Source organism: Patiria miniata, unplaced genomic scaffold (assembly GCF_015706575.1).
Source record: "Patiria miniata isolate m_02_andy unplaced genomic scaffold, ASM1570657v1 HiC_scaffold_9, whole genome shotgun sequence".
NCBI lineage: Eukaryota > Metazoa > Echinodermata > Asteroidea > Valvatida > Asterinidae > Patiria > Patiria miniata.
The window spans coordinates 2,835,356-2,854,313 of record NW_024037076.1 but is presented as its reverse complement, the minus strand read 5'-3'; the positions used below and the strand labels follow the sequence as shown (position 1 = coordinate 2,854,313).

General features: G+C 39.1%; 2 protein-coding genes across 2 annotated transcripts; one reads left to right on the top strand and one right to left on the bottom strand.

Annotated features, from left to right (window-relative positions):
• The first annotated feature begins 1,194 nt into the window (after window positions 1-1,194).
• Window positions 1,195-11,591, top strand: LOC119720763 (uridine-cytidine kinase 2-like). The gene is made up of 6 exons (XM_038190597.1): window positions 1,195-1,329; window positions 6,329-6,488; window positions 6,673-6,769; window positions 7,004-7,149; window positions 7,367-7,513; window positions 8,225-11,591. Exons 1-6 carry the CDS (start codon window positions 1,219-1,221, stop codon window positions 8,386-8,388), a joined length of 825 nt encoding a protein of 274 aa, XP_038046525.1. The 5' UTR covers window positions 1,195-1,218; the 3' UTR covers window positions 8,389-11,591.
• Window positions 11,109-18,766, bottom strand: LOC119720761 (actin-related protein 5-like). The gene is made up of 13 exons (XM_038190595.1): window positions 18,660-18,766; window positions 16,341-16,457; window positions 15,729-16,034; window positions 15,467-15,562; window positions 15,010-15,203; window positions 14,693-14,809; window positions 14,499-14,594; window positions 14,087-14,167; window positions 13,490-13,672; window positions 13,169-13,239; window positions 12,806-13,010; window positions 12,295-12,406; window positions 11,109-12,184 (listed from the first exon to the last, which is right to left on the bottom strand). Exons 1-13 carry the CDS (start codon window positions 18,757-18,759, stop codon window positions 12,012-12,014), a joined length of 1,851 nt encoding a protein of 616 aa, XP_038046523.1. The 5' UTR covers window positions 18,760-18,766; the 3' UTR covers window positions 11,109-12,011.
• Window positions 18,767-18,958: the final 192 nt, after the last annotated feature.

Sequence of the window (18,958 nt, the reverse complement as noted above, 5' to 3'; positions counted from 1 at the left end):
TTGTGGGTGGGGGCAAGGAAAAACAAAAACAATTTATTTTTTATTGGGGGGGGGGAATAAAAAAAATCCGTGTACGCGCACGTACCATTGTCAATTGTCACTTCCTTTACTTAGCCTCATCTGCCCTGCCCATTTTTGAATCCCATATTATACTCCCTTGGACATTTCCTCCCTTGTGCAATTTTGGTAGTTTTAATTGTTTTGTGCTTGGTTTCATTGGTTTGTATTATGTGTCTGTCATTGTGCAGGGTTGGAGAGACACGCCCTATTGGCGACAGCATTTTGTTTCACTTTTGTTCTTCTCCTTGGCAGCCCTGCACTGTCCACGTTCTGTCTTTCGTGTGTAGTGTTTACTACGTTTCTAATTATTGTTTGTATATATCCTTTTTTTTTAATATCAAATTTTATATATTTATTGAAATTGTATGTATTTTTGTCAATTTGCCGAATAAAATATTATTATTATTATTATGGTCCGGAAATATATGCAACTTAGAGGTGTAGTCGTTTTTATGAATGAGAAATGTATCAAACCCATAGAGCTGTATCATACAGCTCTATGATCAAACCGCAGAAGGAAACAAAATATACAAAGACGTTGGTTGAACTATCTACGGCTGTATAAATGTGTGTTGATATTTATTTCATTTTTTTGCGCCCAATTTACTAGTTTCATTACATTAGTCAGCGGCCGCCGGCTGCACGGATTTCCAATTTCTGAATGAGTGCTAGCGCTTTTTCTTTTTAAATTTAGTTTTTAAATCATTGTCAATTCAAGACCGACAACAGTGACTGTGAACTCGAGGTTTGATAACTAGCCCAAAGTTAGTGGCGACACACCGAGTGTCGCGAGTTGATCCGTTGGTATCGAGGTCTTTTCTCGGGCCAGCTAGCTGTGCTTATTTTTTTATCTAAATAAAAGCAAATCATATTTTAATTGGCTTTGACTCTCTGTTGAGTCACATCACACAAGACTGCTGTTAGATCATGTTCTAAAAATAATTCTTTCAAATGCTTACATCAGCATGCAATAAATTACTAACAAGATAAGTGGTCTCATTTTCAACCGTTAAATGCCGCCCAAATAGGCGGATTGACAAAGGGGATTTGTTTACTTAACGCGGTAATCTTATCGCGTGGCGCCCAATCGGACGCTTTTAGGCGCCCGCGCTGAAAGCAAATTGCGCGGTTTTCACGACATGGAGGCCATACAGCAACATGGCGGGTCGGGGTTCGCAGGACTCAGCAAACGGGAAAACGTCCTCATCAAATGGCCAGATTAGAAGACCATTTCTCATCGGCGTCAGCGGGGGAACTTCCTCGGGGAAGGTAAGGGTTTTCATCACAATCCTACGTTTTCTCAAACATGGAATGGAATTCGGTATGGTGAAATTTGCGGCGTAAAAACGGTGGTGTGTTTCTCTCTTCGTGCGACGTGCGGCCATATAGGCCGCGCGGGGGCGCGCGAACAAAGAACACATGGCAGACAATGTGATGCAACGTTGCCACACGTGTTGGATTTGTAGGTCTGTTCGCCGCCTCGTGGTGAATGGGTTGTGTGTACTGTGGGGACTGGTGCCGGAACTTGTTTACTATCCAACATATTATTAATCAATGACATCAGCCTGTAGTAGTGCCTAGTGGTACTTATAAAGTTATATTAATAATAACTTATATCAACCATGGTTCTATCTCAACACTTGTCAATTTTATTAACAAAATTTCAACAGAATTATTCACAATAATATATTATTTAAAGAGGCACTGCTTCCTGAAATCCCCGAGAGTTTCATGTTTAGGATTGTTTACTTTAAACATGAATAATAATATCCTATTTCAAACATCTGGTTGAAAGGAAACCAACTTAATGCATTCCCGAGAAAAGATGGAAAAAAAAGACTGTTTACATTGGACACGATAAACATATGAGACAGAGTATGAAAACTATGAATGATACGTGTTTCCTAGTCATTTTCATACAATGTACAATACAACTTACAAGTTGTAAGGGTTGTGTGTGTCGTAGTAGCAGTAGTACACACGTACACAGCACAGTGGTCCCGAACAGCGGTGACCAATCACCAATGCACAAAATGTGATTTCTTACACGTCCGCAAAAGGCGAACCCTTACGGCTGGAATCACAACAAGCACGAACAGCCCAACTTTTTGGGGTCGCAAAAAGTGGACCCCGAAAGTCGTTCTCACACGAATAACACAAGAATATTATACAAAAGCGCCCTGTTTTTAAAGGATGGTTGTGTGGATGTTTATATCCTACTTTTAAATGTTCTTTCCGATTAACATCATTTCGTTCAAAACACGTTTTGTAGCCCAATTGGGCGTATTCCTGGACACAGTTTCCCTTTAAACTGTCTTGTTCTTGATATTTTAACTGGGCATTTGTACAATGAATGCTATGGTCATGGATGCTCGTTGAAGGCACATGACATGCCTGAACCATTGACTCCTTCCTCCAGGCATGAACGCGCAGGGAGACGGTGCACGAATACACAAGCAGAGTGGGCATTCGCGTAACATCACGTCAGCTATTTTATCCCAAATGACCTTTGATATCTGAGATATTTTTGTCTAAAGTTGATGGCAACCCTGTTAAGTGTTACTGATGAGTCAAGCTAAAACAACAAATTAAGTCAACAGCTGTTCAGTGTTTGTTTGATTATATCTAAAAAAAAACCTGCCTGATGTATCTTGGCCTGACATGCCTTAGCTACATGTAGGTGTTTGCTTTTTGTGAATAATTACTGAAATTAATGGATTACAAGGAATGTCCTATTTATGCACTTCCATGATTTATTACGAGCTGAGAGATTGAAAATTTGTTAGTTGTGAGACCAGATCAGTTATAATTACTAAGTAACACTGAAAAAAGAAATACCGGTATGTGTTTGTTTCCTGATTTTGAAATCGACGTCAGGAAAGTCCCCCAGCAAAAAGAAACAAAATCAGTTTTTCAAAAGATTTTTCACGTGAATTCACACAGCTGTAGAAATGCAACGAAAGACTAATTTATGCCTCAGTGACTCCTTTGTGTAATACATTGTAAGTCTGATGATGTATTCGTTTTATTTTTGTCTGATGTAGTTAACCCTTTTTTTATTTATTGATTTTTTTCCGTTTGCATGTGTCTGTGTGTGTTAACTATAACTTTTTTTATTTTGGGAACAAAATAATGAAACAAAGGAACCATGCCTGTTGCTTACTTACGTGTATCTGTGAGCTTTCAGCCATTTTTGTTTTTCAGTTTTGTTTCCTTTATCTTCTACGTGTAATTTCAAGATTTAAAGTGATTTTCACATTTTCTTTTTTTTTCGGAAAATTGATCTGATAACTTCCCAATATTAGTCATACACAGTGTGCTCTGCTTGAAATTTTGATTAATTTAGCAAAACTAAACAAAACCTTGGGCTTTGGTAAGCGAATCCATTAACCTTCCTGCGTTTTGCAAAATCAACACAAAGCGCGTCAATTGTTTTCGTTTTCTTCCGGAAAATTGATCTGATAAGTTTCCAATCTTAGTCATACACAGTGTGCTCTGCTTGAAATTTTGATTAATTTAGCAAAACTATTAAACAAAACTTTGGGCTTTGGTAAGCGAACCCATTAACCTTCCTGTTGTTTGCCAAATCAACACAAAGCGTGTCAATATCAAATATTAACTCTTAAGCTCAGTTGTGATAATCGAATGGGCTTTGTGTATGGCTTGATGTGTACACGGTATGTAGCTTCACTTTTAACATGTCATGGCAGTTTCTCTAGAATATTTTTATTTTAAAATTGAACCGGTGTGAACTAGGGCTGTGCATCGGAACCGGGTACTCGAGTACCCGACCGCTGATGTCAGGAACCGGTTCCAGATTATGGGCTCAGGTACCCCGTGCCAACTTTACAAATAACTGAGTAACTTCTCGGACAATGAAAAAGAAAGGTTTTGAATGCCATTAATGGGGAATTTTCAAAGTGAAAACCAGGCTACATGGAAAAACAAAACAGATATCACATTTATGATGCTCACAAAATTTGCAGACTTTACCTCATAAAACACACAGGGACTGTACACACGTGAATTGCTGTATTGACACATCCATGTGGTTGTATTATTATGCGGACCTTTACAAATGCACACCCTTTTAACATGTGAACATATGAAGGGACAAACTTAAATCGTGTATTGTAATTTAAAATGTTGAGATTGGTTGAACGCTAACAAAACGAGACTTGCGTGTATGTGGGATAGGCACTCATAGTATTTTCTTTTTAGGGAGATATTTTTTCTCTTTTTCCAAACAAAATTTAAAAAAATTATCTGCCCATCTTTTCATCTGTAGTTAAGCAGTACTGTAAACTGACAAATACTGTACATGTGCTCTGAAGATTACCAGTGCTCAGAATTATGAACGATTTCACACTATTTTGACTGAAGGAAAAATCGATCTATATGAATGCCAGTGTCATTTTCCCTCAGTGCCGCCTTTTGAATGTCAGTAACCTGAGTTATTTTTAGCAGAGTGCTTTTTTTTCCCTTCGGCCTTTTGACTTTTGTATGGCGGTCTTCCTTCCCTTGACAAACTCTGAAATCTGCTTGAAATCCGACTCTACACAACCGTCAAAAAGCACTGCTTTTTCAAGAGGGTTGATATTGCATTCGATACAGGATGTGCACACAGACTTGTATAGCAAATGACTTATAATAATCAAAAATTGTTAGTGTAACAATTAGCAATTAGAAATTTTACGTTTCATCATACTTGTGTATATTTTAGACAAAATTGTGGCACCGAAAATGGTTTGAAAACATACAAAATATAGGTACATGTAAATCATATATTTGTAAATCAAAGCATTTGAAGTAATGGTCTATATATAGTTAAGTCATATTCTTGGAATTTTTTAAAAAGTGTTATTAATTTTGTGTCCTAAATAATCAGTACTTCACTCCCTGTACTGGGTTCACTTACTGTTTTGTCTCCTTCAAAAGCTGGATTCTGTTTCTAAATGGAAAAATTCCACTTACATTGTACTTTGCTCCAAAAATTCAGCAAGATTTGGTTTGCATGCACCTCACTTCAAAAACAAATTAAAGCACTCCATCCATTTTGGGGGGATTAAGTTTTAGTTGAAATGTTTTTAGTTGTGACGTTGCAGGGTGTTTGTTTACAGTCTATATTTTTGTTTAGCTGCTTGATTATTTATTTGCCCTAAGTTTGAGCTTCTAGGCCTTCTACGAAATCTTCAGGATTATCGGGTGACCGATAGTGAGGTCACCTTCAGCTTGGTGTCACATCAAAATTGGTCACTCTATTTCAGTAACACCCATACCGGTACAGTACATGCATAGGTCATTTTGCTGGGGCATTTTTTAACAAGTTTTGCCGCCACCGAGGTTGGACCTCGCTTCGTGGATTGGATTTGCAAACGATGGATGTTTTTAATTGTGAAACACTGTACGACAAGTTTGAAAGTGACAATGTTCCTGTGGCAAGAACTCTGAACATAATAATCCCAAAAGGTAACGAGACTACCTAGAGATTAGAGAAAAATAAAGCATTGACCATTTTACGTGCAATATTCTTACAACTACACAAAGTAATGACTACTGTTTTGTCCAAGACTATTTAGTTAAACTTATACTTACGCTGGTTTTTAAATGCTGCTTAACATCAAATTTGCTATGAATATCACAGAAGCCTTCGCTTTACCATATCTGTGCACAGGTCCTCTTTAAGAAGTTAGCAATAAAGAGAGTTGAATATTGTCAGTTTCGCTTCTTACGTTTTCACTTTAATATGAAACACCAGGAGTCATGTTTAACAACTTTCGCATTGTGCACAGTGAAAAAGTATCATAAAAGGAAGTGGGCCAGTTTTAATGTGAGGATATAAACAGTCAGGAAGTTGAAAGAGTTAAAAAAAGAAAATAAGTACAAGCGTACATGCAGGTGAGATATCATTAACCTCTTCAGTAATATACAAACTCTCTTTTTCATTACAATTTGCAGTTAAAAAGAAATGATTGACCGTTATGTGGCATGAAAGTGATTCCTAATATGGTGAAAACCAGACGTCTCGTTCAAACTCGGATGGTTTTTCAATTAAAATGGGAGCATTTGGATGAAAGAATCGTAATATCAGTTTCTATCGATTGTAGTGAAGTGTCTTGCCCAAGAACACAAATATGTTTCCATCAGGGTCAGAACCTATGAACATTTTACCATCGCACACGAGTCAGAAACCGTAACCATTACCCAATGGTCTACAGATATGTGATGCAGTTGCACATTGAGTGATTTGTGTTTTATCATTTTGCAGTCCTCCGTCTGTACCAAGATAGTAGAACGTCTCGGACAGCGTAACATCGACAGCAAGAAGCGCAAGGTAGCGGTCATCAGCCAAGACAGCTTCTATCGAGATCTGAGCAATGGGGAGCAGGCTCTGGCATTCAAAGGACAGTTCAACTTTGACCATCCAGGTATGCTCATGAACAGAATTCTCGTCGTGAACTTGGCTTAAATTGAGCAAAAAGCTTGCAATAGTTTTGAAATTCTCTCCTCCCGATGGCAAATTTCTAAAAGTCAAAAAGCTGCCTCATTTGCAAGTTGCCCATGCTTCGCTCTGCATGCTTCATCTCATCTTTCTCTTTCTTCGATCCACAGCTTCCTTTGATTTTGATCTGATCAAGCAGACACTCGACGACATCATTGCGGGCAAGACAGTCAAGATTCCTGCTTATGACTTCACAACCAATTCAAGGTAACATCTAAGAACAATGCCAAAAATTTGCCATAGGAAGAGAAAAACACATTTCAAAAGTTTGTTTTTTATCACAGTTATTGTTTGTAGTCTCTTAATTTTTCTCATATAGCTAGAAACAGGACACATTTCCATGAGGTATATTCCCATCATCCCTAACAAGAAATCTTTTTGTGTAAGTACCAAATGTGTCGAGGATAAACAGTGTTATGACTGTTGTTTTCTCTTTTTCAGGAAAGCGGAAGAGTTCACAGTGATCTACCCAGCTGACGTGGTGCTCTTTGAGGGTATACTGGTATTCTATAACAAAGAAGTCAGGGACATGTTCCATATGAAACTGTTCGTGGACACAGACGCTGACACCAGACTATCTAGAAGAGGTAACGGTTGAAAGGGGATCTTGGAAATTTAATTGGGTTAAAAAAAAAACGCTTCATTTCAGCTCAGTTCAATTTAATCAAGGACTTTTAAGTCCATGCTGAAAACTGTATTGAACAGTTAAACAGGATCAAGCGTAACTTAATTTTTTTTTCTTCAATATATCTCTATCAATATTATTTCAAATAATAGCATGAAAATGATATGAATTTTGTGCAGTTGTTCGAGACATCAAGGACCGTGGGCGTGAGCTGGAGCAGATTCTAGTGCAGTATGTCAAATTTGTCAAGCCAGCTTTTGAAGAGTTCTGTCTACCCACCAAGAAATACGCTGATATCATCATTCCAAGAGGCTCAGAAAATACAGGTACATATCCATACTTTTCCCCATATTGTCTTCGGTCCCCATAATAACTATCGCTCATCTGAGCCCAGTATCATAGCTCTACTTAACAGCCGATTTTTGTGCTTACCGAGCATGCATCTATTTCATAGAGACCGTTAAGCAGTAAGCACAGCAAAAGCACGCTTAACCCCAGAGGAAAAAAGTTGCTTAAATCAGTGATGTAACAATACAAATCTCTATGCATGTGCAACTGATAGCACATCCACACCGTGAAAATAGTGCTTAAAATAATATAAATAAAAAAGTGCGTAAGCAGCAGCATGATTTTCTGCTATAGTAAGCACAACTTTTCTGCTAACTGTTAAGCATGTGAAAGAAATGTGTAGTGTATAGTTCCAATTCCCCACAATTATGTGAATTACATTCACCTCAAGGACAGACAGACAAAGGGAGACAGTGTTATATTAAAGGGAAAGAGGAAAAGACAATGCATTGTCCTTGAGGGTTATGTAAAACACGACTGTATGTGTATATATATGTGTGTGTGTTTAGTTTAGGAGTTGATGGTTGCCGCAAGGCAGAAATAACGCCTATCCTGCGGGGAAAGTATGGCCAAAGTAGGGGCAAAGCCTTGTTGTTCCAAATCATAGAAAACCATTTAGTGGCTTTGTCAAGATGTAGAATGGAAAGGATAAATCATAAATGAAGCTTTTCCGTCTTTTTTTTCTCTAGTCGCCATTGGGCTGATTGGGCAACACATCAAAGATATCCTCAACGGAGGAATCAAGAAACACATCACCAACGGCAATACATTCCCCGACGAAGGATTGAATGTAGACAAACCCGTCAGACAACGAAATCCCTCTGAAACCGGTGCAGGCGGTAGGCCCCACTGAAAAAGACAGGTCATGTTCTTTGATTTATGGGTTGACCAATTACAAATGGGGGCTTATGCGAAGAAGGTAGAGGGAAGATTTCATTGGATGAAAGTTTTGGTAGTGTGTTTTGGCTTGAGCAAAGTGACCAATCATGGCTTTTGTTACATAAATTTGGTTTTCGTTGGCAGTGGATTGACCAATCAAAGACTGGGATATTTGAAGTAGTTTCAAGAAGATTTTAGTGGGCTATTTTGTTTGGTCTTCCTTATTGGAGTATAAGTGCTGAAAATCTCAAGGGAGAATCTCTCGGGTTTAAAAAATCCAATGTAAGATTGTCAGAGTTTAAGAAATATACTGTCTCTGTTGACTTTTGTACTCTTTGTCCTATACGATGAACTGACCAATGAAAGACATTGGTACTTATGATTTCCTTTTAGCAGACGGGCCAATAAGATGTGCCGTTACAACTTACAAAAGTTATCTTGGATTTGAGAATTGACAAGTTGTTAAATTCAGAAAGAGTGATTACGACTAAGAAAGGTTTCTTCTGGCGAATAATGTAAAGAAGTAGCATTTCATGAACTTATTTCGATGGTTTCAGGATACTTATGAAAAGTACAAGGTTGACAATAGTTTCATGTGTTTTGTTGGCAAGTTATGAAAGAAACAGTAGAGTTGGAAATTATTTTATATACTTTAATTGTTGAGGAAGTTCCAAGAAGGATTCGTTACTGAAAAAGCTTGAATGATGTAAAATAGGTTTTCCTAATATTGGTTGATACATGTGGCAGGCATTCGAAGTGGTGATTGGCCAGTCAGTATCCATGAAAGTATGTATGCAGTCCAATGATTGGTTAATATCAAGTAGTGCCTAGAGGTACAAACCAATCAGCTGCCTGGAATTTGAATATAAATTTATGATTGGTCAATATATAGTTTGCTCAAAGGGCAGTGAGCCAATCGCTTTGGACTTTAGAAATTGCTGGGTTCTCTGATTGGTTGAGATTCATTAGGAAGTCACCCAGTGGTCGGACGATTTGTAGAGAATTTATTATTGCTCAGGGAATCTGCACTTTGTCACTGTCCACTGTGGTCTTTAAATATGGGAGGGAAAAACAAATAGGAGTTGCTTTTGTTGGGGTTTTGGACAAGTTGTTGCCTTAAGTCAATGAATATTCATGATGTTGTGTCTTCACCAATCACGTTGAACCTCAGAGCTGCAAAGAGGCTTGTATGGTAAGCAATGTGTGCATCATGATCAATGACAGTGATATTTTTATAATCGAGGATGTCGTCATGAACAGTCATGCCTAGTCGCTGTGCCATCTCACATTGATTGCATGCACCATGTGCTGTTTGCGTCACGTGCATGGATCTTCCATGAAGATATCCACACGATACGCCACTTGGTGGCTGGATAATAACTAGCCAGGATACGCAGAAAATAAGACCACGCCACTTTGGCAGCTCCGCAAATTCACTGTGTGTGGTCACTTTAAGCTGGACACAAGTCACTTTTTGTATGAAAAAAAATGGTGCTAAACGTGTTGGAAATTGTAGCATCTGTAAGTAAAATGCTAGAATACTGTGCTTCAATGCTTGTATTTACTTTGTAGCGATTCTACGAGTATGTAATGTGTAATCATTTTCCATTTATTGGAACAAATCTAGCTTGTTGTTCAGTATCTTCAAAATAATGGCAGTTTGGGGCTTCCAGTGTGATTGGACAACAAATTTTATTTTTCGAAACTGAAAAGGAGGAATTATACTCAGTGTTTTGTCTTCAAATTACAAAATGTACTTTCGTGATTAGAACAGTGTTTGTGCAAGAGCACATTGAAAAAAAAATGGACGAGTTGTGAAAAAAATTAGTGTGGAATTGATGTTAAAATGTAGTTTCAAAATGTTTGAGTGAATGAAAATGTGCCAGTTAAGCATTGGGTTTACATGTATGTCTATTTCTTTAGAGGAAAACAAAATCAGCCTCTCTCCCTAGGCGCATGGTGTCTAAAACACCCTAATTCCCAAAATGTGACCAAGTCAGTAGACATTTAGTTTAAACTGCATGTGTAGACATAGTATATTTGAGTTATAGACAAGAATTGAAGGATTATATATAATAGTTATTGTTCTTTTTGTAATTATATTAATTGATTCAGGAATATTACTTAATTGCATTGAATATGTACGTGTACTTGCCAGCATGTGTTGTAACAGTTCTCAGGCTATCACTGCAAATTTCTTCAGAGTGCCAATTATCAACTTGGAAATTACTGTTGGTCCTAAAAGTGCACTGAAACCCTTCAATACAGACCAAAGGTATCACTACCCTTATCAACCTTGTTCATGTACATCATGTTGTCGGATGTACATTGGATTACGGAATGCCCAATGAAAACATTTGGAGGGCATGTAACGCTTTCAGTTCAATGCTAATTTGTGGACGAAGCCAAATCTTTTGGTAACGGTAACAATTAAGTGTTGACGTTATGAAATGCTTCATTCATATAAACATACATTTTCATTGTAACATATCTTTATTATTTTATCTTTTATTTTTTGGGGGAACTGCTTTGATATTCAGTTACAACAATCTCTATTTTATCTTTTATTTTCTTTCCTATTCCTTTTTGAAAATTTACCATGTAGAGTAGGCTGAAATGGAATTTCTTCCATATTTGTTTCTTTTAAGTTGACATTTTGTAAAGTATTCACCATTTTTGTAGATTTTTTTGTTGCAATATTTGTAAAAAGTAAAAATAAAACTGCCTCATCCAAACATAGCCTAGGATACACATTATCATGACAGCTTTTTTTTTTTTTGTAAGCATTTTCCAATTTGTCTCTAATTAAATGGAGCAGAGTATTAATTTGTGAAGAACAAAACAATTTGGTTGCATTTTTTGCTCGGACATATCTAAGTACTATTGACAGCACGCACTTGTACCTCAAATTATACACTTCCGGGTTTTATTCGTAGATTTCTGTATTTGAAAGCAGTGACCATATTTTGTTGAATTTGCTTTGCATGTTGTCTGAGCGAGGATCTCTATAACTATGTATGTTCACTGTAACAAGTACCATTTTCAAAAACTTGTCAGAATGAGTCACACAATTTTTTGTAATAAAATGTCTTTATTTCAAAATGAAGGTGGAACAGAAAAAAATACCTGCACATTGTTGCTATGTAAATACTCAAATAAAATAGCATCCACAAAAGACTTATTGTAGATTGTTGAGTTTGTTTTATACCTCAATACAGTTACCCTAAAGTTTGTGCCAAAAAAATGGAATTGAAGTTGACATGAATGAACTTTGAGCAGAAAAAATGATCTACAATACAGTGAGGCATTATGTAGAACCAGAGTACAACTACACAATGGCAACAAGTTTATTTATTGCTTGGCTCCACAGTGCCACACTAATAGTGCTCGTGCTCAGGTAAACTGCGCCCTCTATAGTTTCTTAACGGCCAATAGAGGTAAAAAATCACAACTGTCTCCACAGGTCCCACGTGTGGCGTGTGTCCCTAGAAGCCCACCAATCCTGTGCAGAAATGTTCAGGGTTCATCTTGACTTGGGGTGTGTGTGTATAGCGCCCTCGCTGCATCATGCACAGAGCAAATGAGTCTATTGTCCTATCATGATCGGACCACTGTGGGATTAGGTCTGTATCTATTGGATGCCACATGTTCCTTGATGTACTCCCCGCCTTTCTCCAGATATTCCTCTCTGGTGACAAAGCCATCTTTAACTGACGTGGCATCGGTGGACCACTGCTTGGCACCGTGCCAAGCGTCTAACACCGGATCTCCTGGTAAGTGAAAATACACAGCTAATTCAAAAATTGTCTCTTCATAACAGCGCAAGGCTGTGATGGATTTTAGGTTGTGAGTGGGTTTTGAGACATTAATTCATGCCTACCTGCCGTGAATACTTGGAATGGAGACTGGAAGGGTCTCATGGCCAGCAGCTCTGCTTCAATTCTCTGCTTCATACCTGGGTACATCATATTACCTCCAGTCAAGAAAACCCTCTGGTGGGACAAAAACAAATATCAAAAATTGAAGGAAACAAATTGCCGACGACTTATATTCATAAGAACACATGCCCACTTCTTTCGACCCACCCCTTCAAATGCATTATTCTATCCTTGAGTATATTTGTAACTCCTCAGTCCACATATGAAGGTTGTTGCTGATTACTGACGTTTTAGCCACACCCCCCACCCTTATCTTGACACGCCCCTTCCCTCAAGTCCCGCCTCTCCCTTTATTTTAAAGCAACTTACAGGCCTATTCACTCCACATATCAAGGTCTTTGCTACTTGGTTATTGTTGATGATTAATGCTTAAGCCACACCCCCTGCCCATGTCTAGACACACCCCCTCCCTCCAAGCTCCGCCTACGTCTCAAGCCCTGCCCCTCCCCTTACCTGTACTAATCTATCCTGCGTCTTGCTATCGTACCCCCTCAGCACATGCTCCAATGTCTCGGCCATTCCGGCCTGATCGTGACCAATTATCGATGGTTGGAATATGATCTCTGGAACGCGTATCCGCTCTACCCCAAGCTGTAGCTGATAGTACTCCGCTAGGTCAAAGGTCATTCTTGCGGCAGGCTGTGGGCTGGTTTGCTTACTAGAAAAAAAGAAGAGCGAACATAGGTAAAGTCTATGCTTGGCATATCTGTGAAATTTACCCAAGTTAAGAAGTATAGTTTAAGAACAAGGATTTCAACGGTGATGCATATGCATTGGTATAATTTGGATAGCACAGTCTGGTGCCCCTGTTTCTACCTGTCATAGTCTGGGTCCACGTCTCTCAGCAGTAGATCCAGATCACTGTCCATCGCATCAGCATCAGGGCTCTGTCAAGTTACCATAGAAACAAAGTAAAGTACCATGGCAACAAGGAAATATTAATGCGCTTACTACCTTTACACATTGTCCATTTCTTTTTGATCGTCAAGGATATTCAAACCATTAGTTATCAAAAGACATAATAAATTCATTTTATACAAAATGAGACACATAACAATTGGATGTGTATGAATAATAAACAACAGAGCGTGCATAATGCATATTTTAGTTTTATAACTCCACCCATTCTACGCCAACCTTTCTCTGAGTTCCCTCCTTCTGTGATTGGTCAGTCTGAGAAGCATCGGCCTGTGATTGGCTGGTTGGTTGAGACTCCACCCCTTGTATCTTGTCCTTGATCTTCTGAATGGATTCTATCAGCTTGTCAATCATGGACTGAAGCTCCGCCCCCGAGTAGTAGCCAAGCTCCCTCAGAGCTGTCTGAAAGATTTGTTTGCAATATCTTCATGACTTTCCAATTAATTACACCAACTATGCTTTCTCATAACTCCACTAAGCCAGTAAAGTGTTATGCAGACAAACTAATCACTTTGTCAGTCAGCAAGCCATCACTCAACTAGTGGAGCATGAGGACTATATGTGGCCTGTACGTGTGTGAGTTTTAGCGAACTATCTTAAGGGATTAACCATATAATGTTACAGTGGGCTGAGTAAAAGATAAACAACAAAATCCCGGTGTGGAAAAGACCCTGGCTTTTAAAAGGTAAAATCACTTCATGATAAGCTTTTTGTCCTGTCAATCAGTTGCAAATTGGCCAACTATCTTTTAGGCCTGCCCACCGTGCAGCAATCAGGCCAACTTTTTAAGCGAGTTGGGCCACAATCATTATTCACCTGGTATCCTTCGTCATCTTCATCTTCCAGCAACTCCTGAACGCTCCTCAGCTGCTGTAACCTGTCTTCCTCTGCGGCTAGCTAAAAAGACAATTTGTACAAAGAGTTGATAACTGACCACATCACTGAGGCACAACAGAGCAAGTTTCTGATGCTTAGACAAGTCTTGTTGACAATTTCTACCATCCTACCATGCTGGTTGCATCACTAGTATTCAGTAGGAATCCATATGGCATTGTACAGATGCGTTCCACAATCATGATAAAATCTGACTACAGTCCCAGTCAAATTGATTCAAACTCAGCCGCTTTTGTACAAGCCCAAGGTACATAACAGATTAACCAAATAGCCAACCAATGAATCATTTTGATTAAATTTGGACACTGAGTAACACACCATCCACATATCTCACCCGTTCCTCTCTTCTCTTGGCGTTGATCTCCTGCAACCGTTTGATCTGCTGCTGTTTCCTGTCTTGTTTCTTGTCATCTGACGACCAGCCGGGCAGCTGTCGAAAAAAAACCCAAGACCAAACAATAAAAAATGGACTCTCTCTGCATTGGTGTCCTTGAGAGCTTACTTTATAGACAGAGTGGAAACACTTACCGGTGTGTATGGAAGCTGTATGCGATGCATGTGTTGCTCACAGTATGCCGTTGATCGCCAATCAGCCAGCTCTTCGTTGAAGTCCAACGACACGTTGGTATGCTCATTCACCAATTCCTAAATTTGGATCAAAATTCAATTTAGAGTTCCGAGACTTATACATGGTGATGTATTGATGTATACTCATCATGTGGGCACACATTCACTGTCACAAAGTCTATTCAAAGCAGATGCCCTTTCCAGTTTTGTTTCCCCCTGAACTAGGATCACAACAACAATAATCTATTTATTTTCCTCGACATCAAGATGTCGCTTACCTCCGCTCTGCTCAAATTGACGGCAGCAAAGTGAGCCGGATATTTGAGCTGCAGAAGCTTGTGCATTAAGGCCACCGCGTGTGCACCGCCGATGTTGATGCGCTTACAATGTGTGCTGTCTAGCTTGCCTTGCAGTATGGGAAGGATGTGGGTAGTCTGGTAGCCGGAGGCCAGAACTAGACCATCAGATGTTCCTGAGTAAAAAAAATCCCTGAACATCATGCAGAGACTGCATGCAAAATGATGGCGGACAGAAATGTTCATGACTTTAGAAAGGCTGAGATCTTAATGTTCTAATCCTTTCAATCGACGGACATTTTTCCTGTGAACTTTGAACTTTTGTGAAGCTTCTAAAAAGAAACACCGCATTAAACTTATTGGTCTCAACTCTTCCTTGGCATTTTGGTTGTGAAGTTTTGTGAATCTTGTTTTGTTTCAAATGAAGTAATCAAATTACCAGCATCAGGAAAGTTGTTGTAGAAACTGAAGAGGCCGTCAACACCAAAGGCAACCTTGGGAACGTGATAACACTCAAAGAGCAGCTCTGACATCACTGGAGAAGAATTTTTTTTGTAAAGAAGACAACAAAATATGCAATGAAAACCAAAGAGAATCAGATTTGCCAAGTTAAGTTTGAAGAGAAAACATTGTCTACAATTCTACCTTTGATCATTTTTAAGTGGAAAAACTTCATAGAAATGGATCTATTTAAAACTCACATTGCCTGCAGTAGTTGGGGTTACACAGTGTCTCCGTCAGCACTAGTGGATGTTGGACAGCGCCCTCAGTGTCCAGACCCAGCCGGCTGAAGATGTGATCAAAGACTAGCTCCTGAGCATCGTAATGAGTCAGAACATTGCGGTCAAACTGCGTCTTGAGCAGCCAGCGTACTGCTTCAATGTTGGGAATATCGTTGCCGATTTGTGACTCGTAGTCTTTCTTGCCGCGCTGACGAGCGATGATGTTTCGGAAGACGAGCCTGGGGGTGGGGTCGCTAGCCCAGCCCACTCGGCTGAAACAAGACCCTGCGGTGGGAAGGGAGTAACATAAATTAAAAACGTTGAAAGCATACATGTAGGTCATTTGTGTGAGACTGACGCTTTTGCTGCAAGAATGTTACAAAGAAATGTCACAATTGTTTTCTGTAAACTGACTATATTGAGATAATATGCATTTCTAGGTCTGTTGAAGTGTGTTTGCTATTTTTTTGCAAACCTTGTTTCAATATGGAGACTTTTCTTATTTAAATGAAAAAAAAAAAATTAACAAAATTATGAAGCGATATTTTCGGCTTCAGCTGAGTAACAAAAACTTGGGTTGTTATCAGTAACCATTATCGATTATAATTGGAGTCCCGCTGTCTCGCAAGCTTGCCGGATAGTCATGGACTATATCAGGAGTGACCTTCAGGTAGCCATCCTTGAACTTGAAGATGTTGCCAGCTTCATCTGGGAGTGAAAGAGAAACAAATGGACACAACTTTACACGACGCTAAGTTACAACTTCAGGGAAAGAATGTAGCATCCAGATGCCACTTCGTTGGTTGTTTACAAACTCTATGGAGAGTCAAGAAGAATGTCATAGTATTTTCTAACAAAATTGGAAATGTTTCTCAGTCCCAGATTCATTGTCTTTTCAAGTTCAACATTTTTGCAATGACTGACCTCCATTGACATGAAAAAAGGAGCGTCAGGCATGTCAGGATGCAGCATTCTTCCTTTTCTTAAAAATACTGGTAGTGGTTCAGAGGGGAAAAGATCCATACTCGGACGTCAATTTATCTGCTGCCAAACATATTAATTGTCACCTCACCTTGTCATTTGAACCAAGAGAAATCCAGGAAGCTGTGTTAAGGTGAAAAAAATTTACTCAAAATGTGTTTTTAGAGCACATTTTGGATGCATACGTCGTGCAGAACTAACTTGAAGCAGCCGGTCAAAACTGATTGTAGTGGCTGAAAGACAGCGGTACGTTATACACGTGACATCAACAACCATGACGTCGCATGAGCCTGCCAATGATAGTGCAATACGTCATTATGAATATTTATTTTCTCATGAATATTTAGTTTATTTCAATGGATACTTCAAATACGTCCAAAGATTGATTATTGCAACAGCGATCGTGCGCGGCCTAGCGGTTAAGAGTCTCGTGTATCAAGCAAGCGTCAGAGGTTCGAATCCCGATGAAGTAACTGACTGATTAATAAATAGAAATTAAGGAAAGGAGAGGGTGAGAGTAGAGGAGGGAAAGTGGAGGAATAACCATAAAAGATGTAACTTTTGGCGCTAGAAAATTAATTGAAAAAAGTGACGTCCGAGTTAGTCCGAGTAACTTGGACCCAACTTATCGCCTTTTTAAAAATTTGGACATGGTCTGGCGATAGTAGGGTCCAAGCCCATTCCGAGACCTAGACAACACAGTCACTGACAGTCCCAAAAACCAACATTTTCCAACAAAAAACATCAGATTTCACCTTCAAAACGGCCTCCAAATTACTAGATATGCCACCTGAGGTACAAGTAGACATCGATAATTAAGATGGTTGTACTGAAGTTTACTTACGATCCGGAAAAAAAGTGAAATTTTCCGTTCATTTCGGAGAGCTCCCCTCGCGATCTTGAACACGTTAAATTTGCGATCGTGTTTAAAGTTTGAACGACGCGATTTCTTCTACATGCCCAGCGTACATTCGATGGTCCCCGTATCCCGAGTGCGATTCCGTTACCGAGCGCGCGCGATGCATCGATTATGATAATGAGTAGACTGGATCACGTTTGTAAACACATGTGCATTTCAAACGATAATAGGGAGTCGGGAACTAGCGCAGCTTTTATAGCGGGTACCAGTTCAAGCTGGTTCCCGATTCCCTTTTACAGTTCGAAATGCACATGTATGTGTTTACAAACGTGATCATTATCATAATCGATGCATCGCGCGCGCTCGGTAACGGAATCGCATACGGGATACGGGGACCATCGAATGTACGCTGGGCATGTAGAAGAAATCGCGTCGTTCAAACTTTAAACACGATCGCAAATTTAACGTGTTCAAGATCGCGAGGGGAGCTCTCCGAAATGAACGGAAAATTTCACTTTTTTCCGGATCGTAAGTAAACTTCAGTACAACTATCTTAATTATCGATGTCTACTTGTACCTCAGGTGGCATACCTAGTAATTTGGAGGCCGTTTTGAAGGTGAAATCTGATGTTTTTTGTTGGAAAATGTTGGTTTTTGGGACTGTCAGTGACTGTGTTGTCTAGGTCTCGGAATGGGCTTGGACCCTACTATCGCCAGACCATGTCCAAATTTTTAAAAAGGCGATAAGTTGGGTCCAAGTTACTCGGACTACGTCCGAGTACGGAATTTTTTCCGTTCAGAGTTAATCAGGTCACTTTCGGGTATAAACCGTTCAAGACTGTCTAAAGACTATTAAAAGTGGAACTTGAACTGAAGTTGAAGCGCTCCCGAATCCCATAGATTTTGTACATAACCAGCAAAGTTGCACTTCTTTTTCCAACATAACTACTCAAAAATGATAATCAGGATAAATCTACTTACAATATCATGTTGGCAGATGCGCTGGATATTAAATGAAATATATTTCGTTACCAGAAATGTAAAATTTAAAGACAAATGAGCCCTTTTACCTGTGGCAGACGAACTGTTCATGTTGGTTGAGGAGGCTGACATATTGAAAGAGCGCCACCAAGTGTTGGTTGGTTGTTTTAATTTCACAAAACTTGCCATTTTTAGTCCAGAGATATTTATTGTTCCACTCAACTCTTTTTTCCTGTTTTTAACTTACTTTGTGCTGTTGAAATTTGGTTCAATTTTAAATTTTGCAAACCATAATTGAAATTCTTGTTCCAAATTGAGTTTGTGAGAAATAATCCAAAAAAGTAACAATATATTCCCTCTGGAACTGCAACAGCCTTAAAAAGAAGTT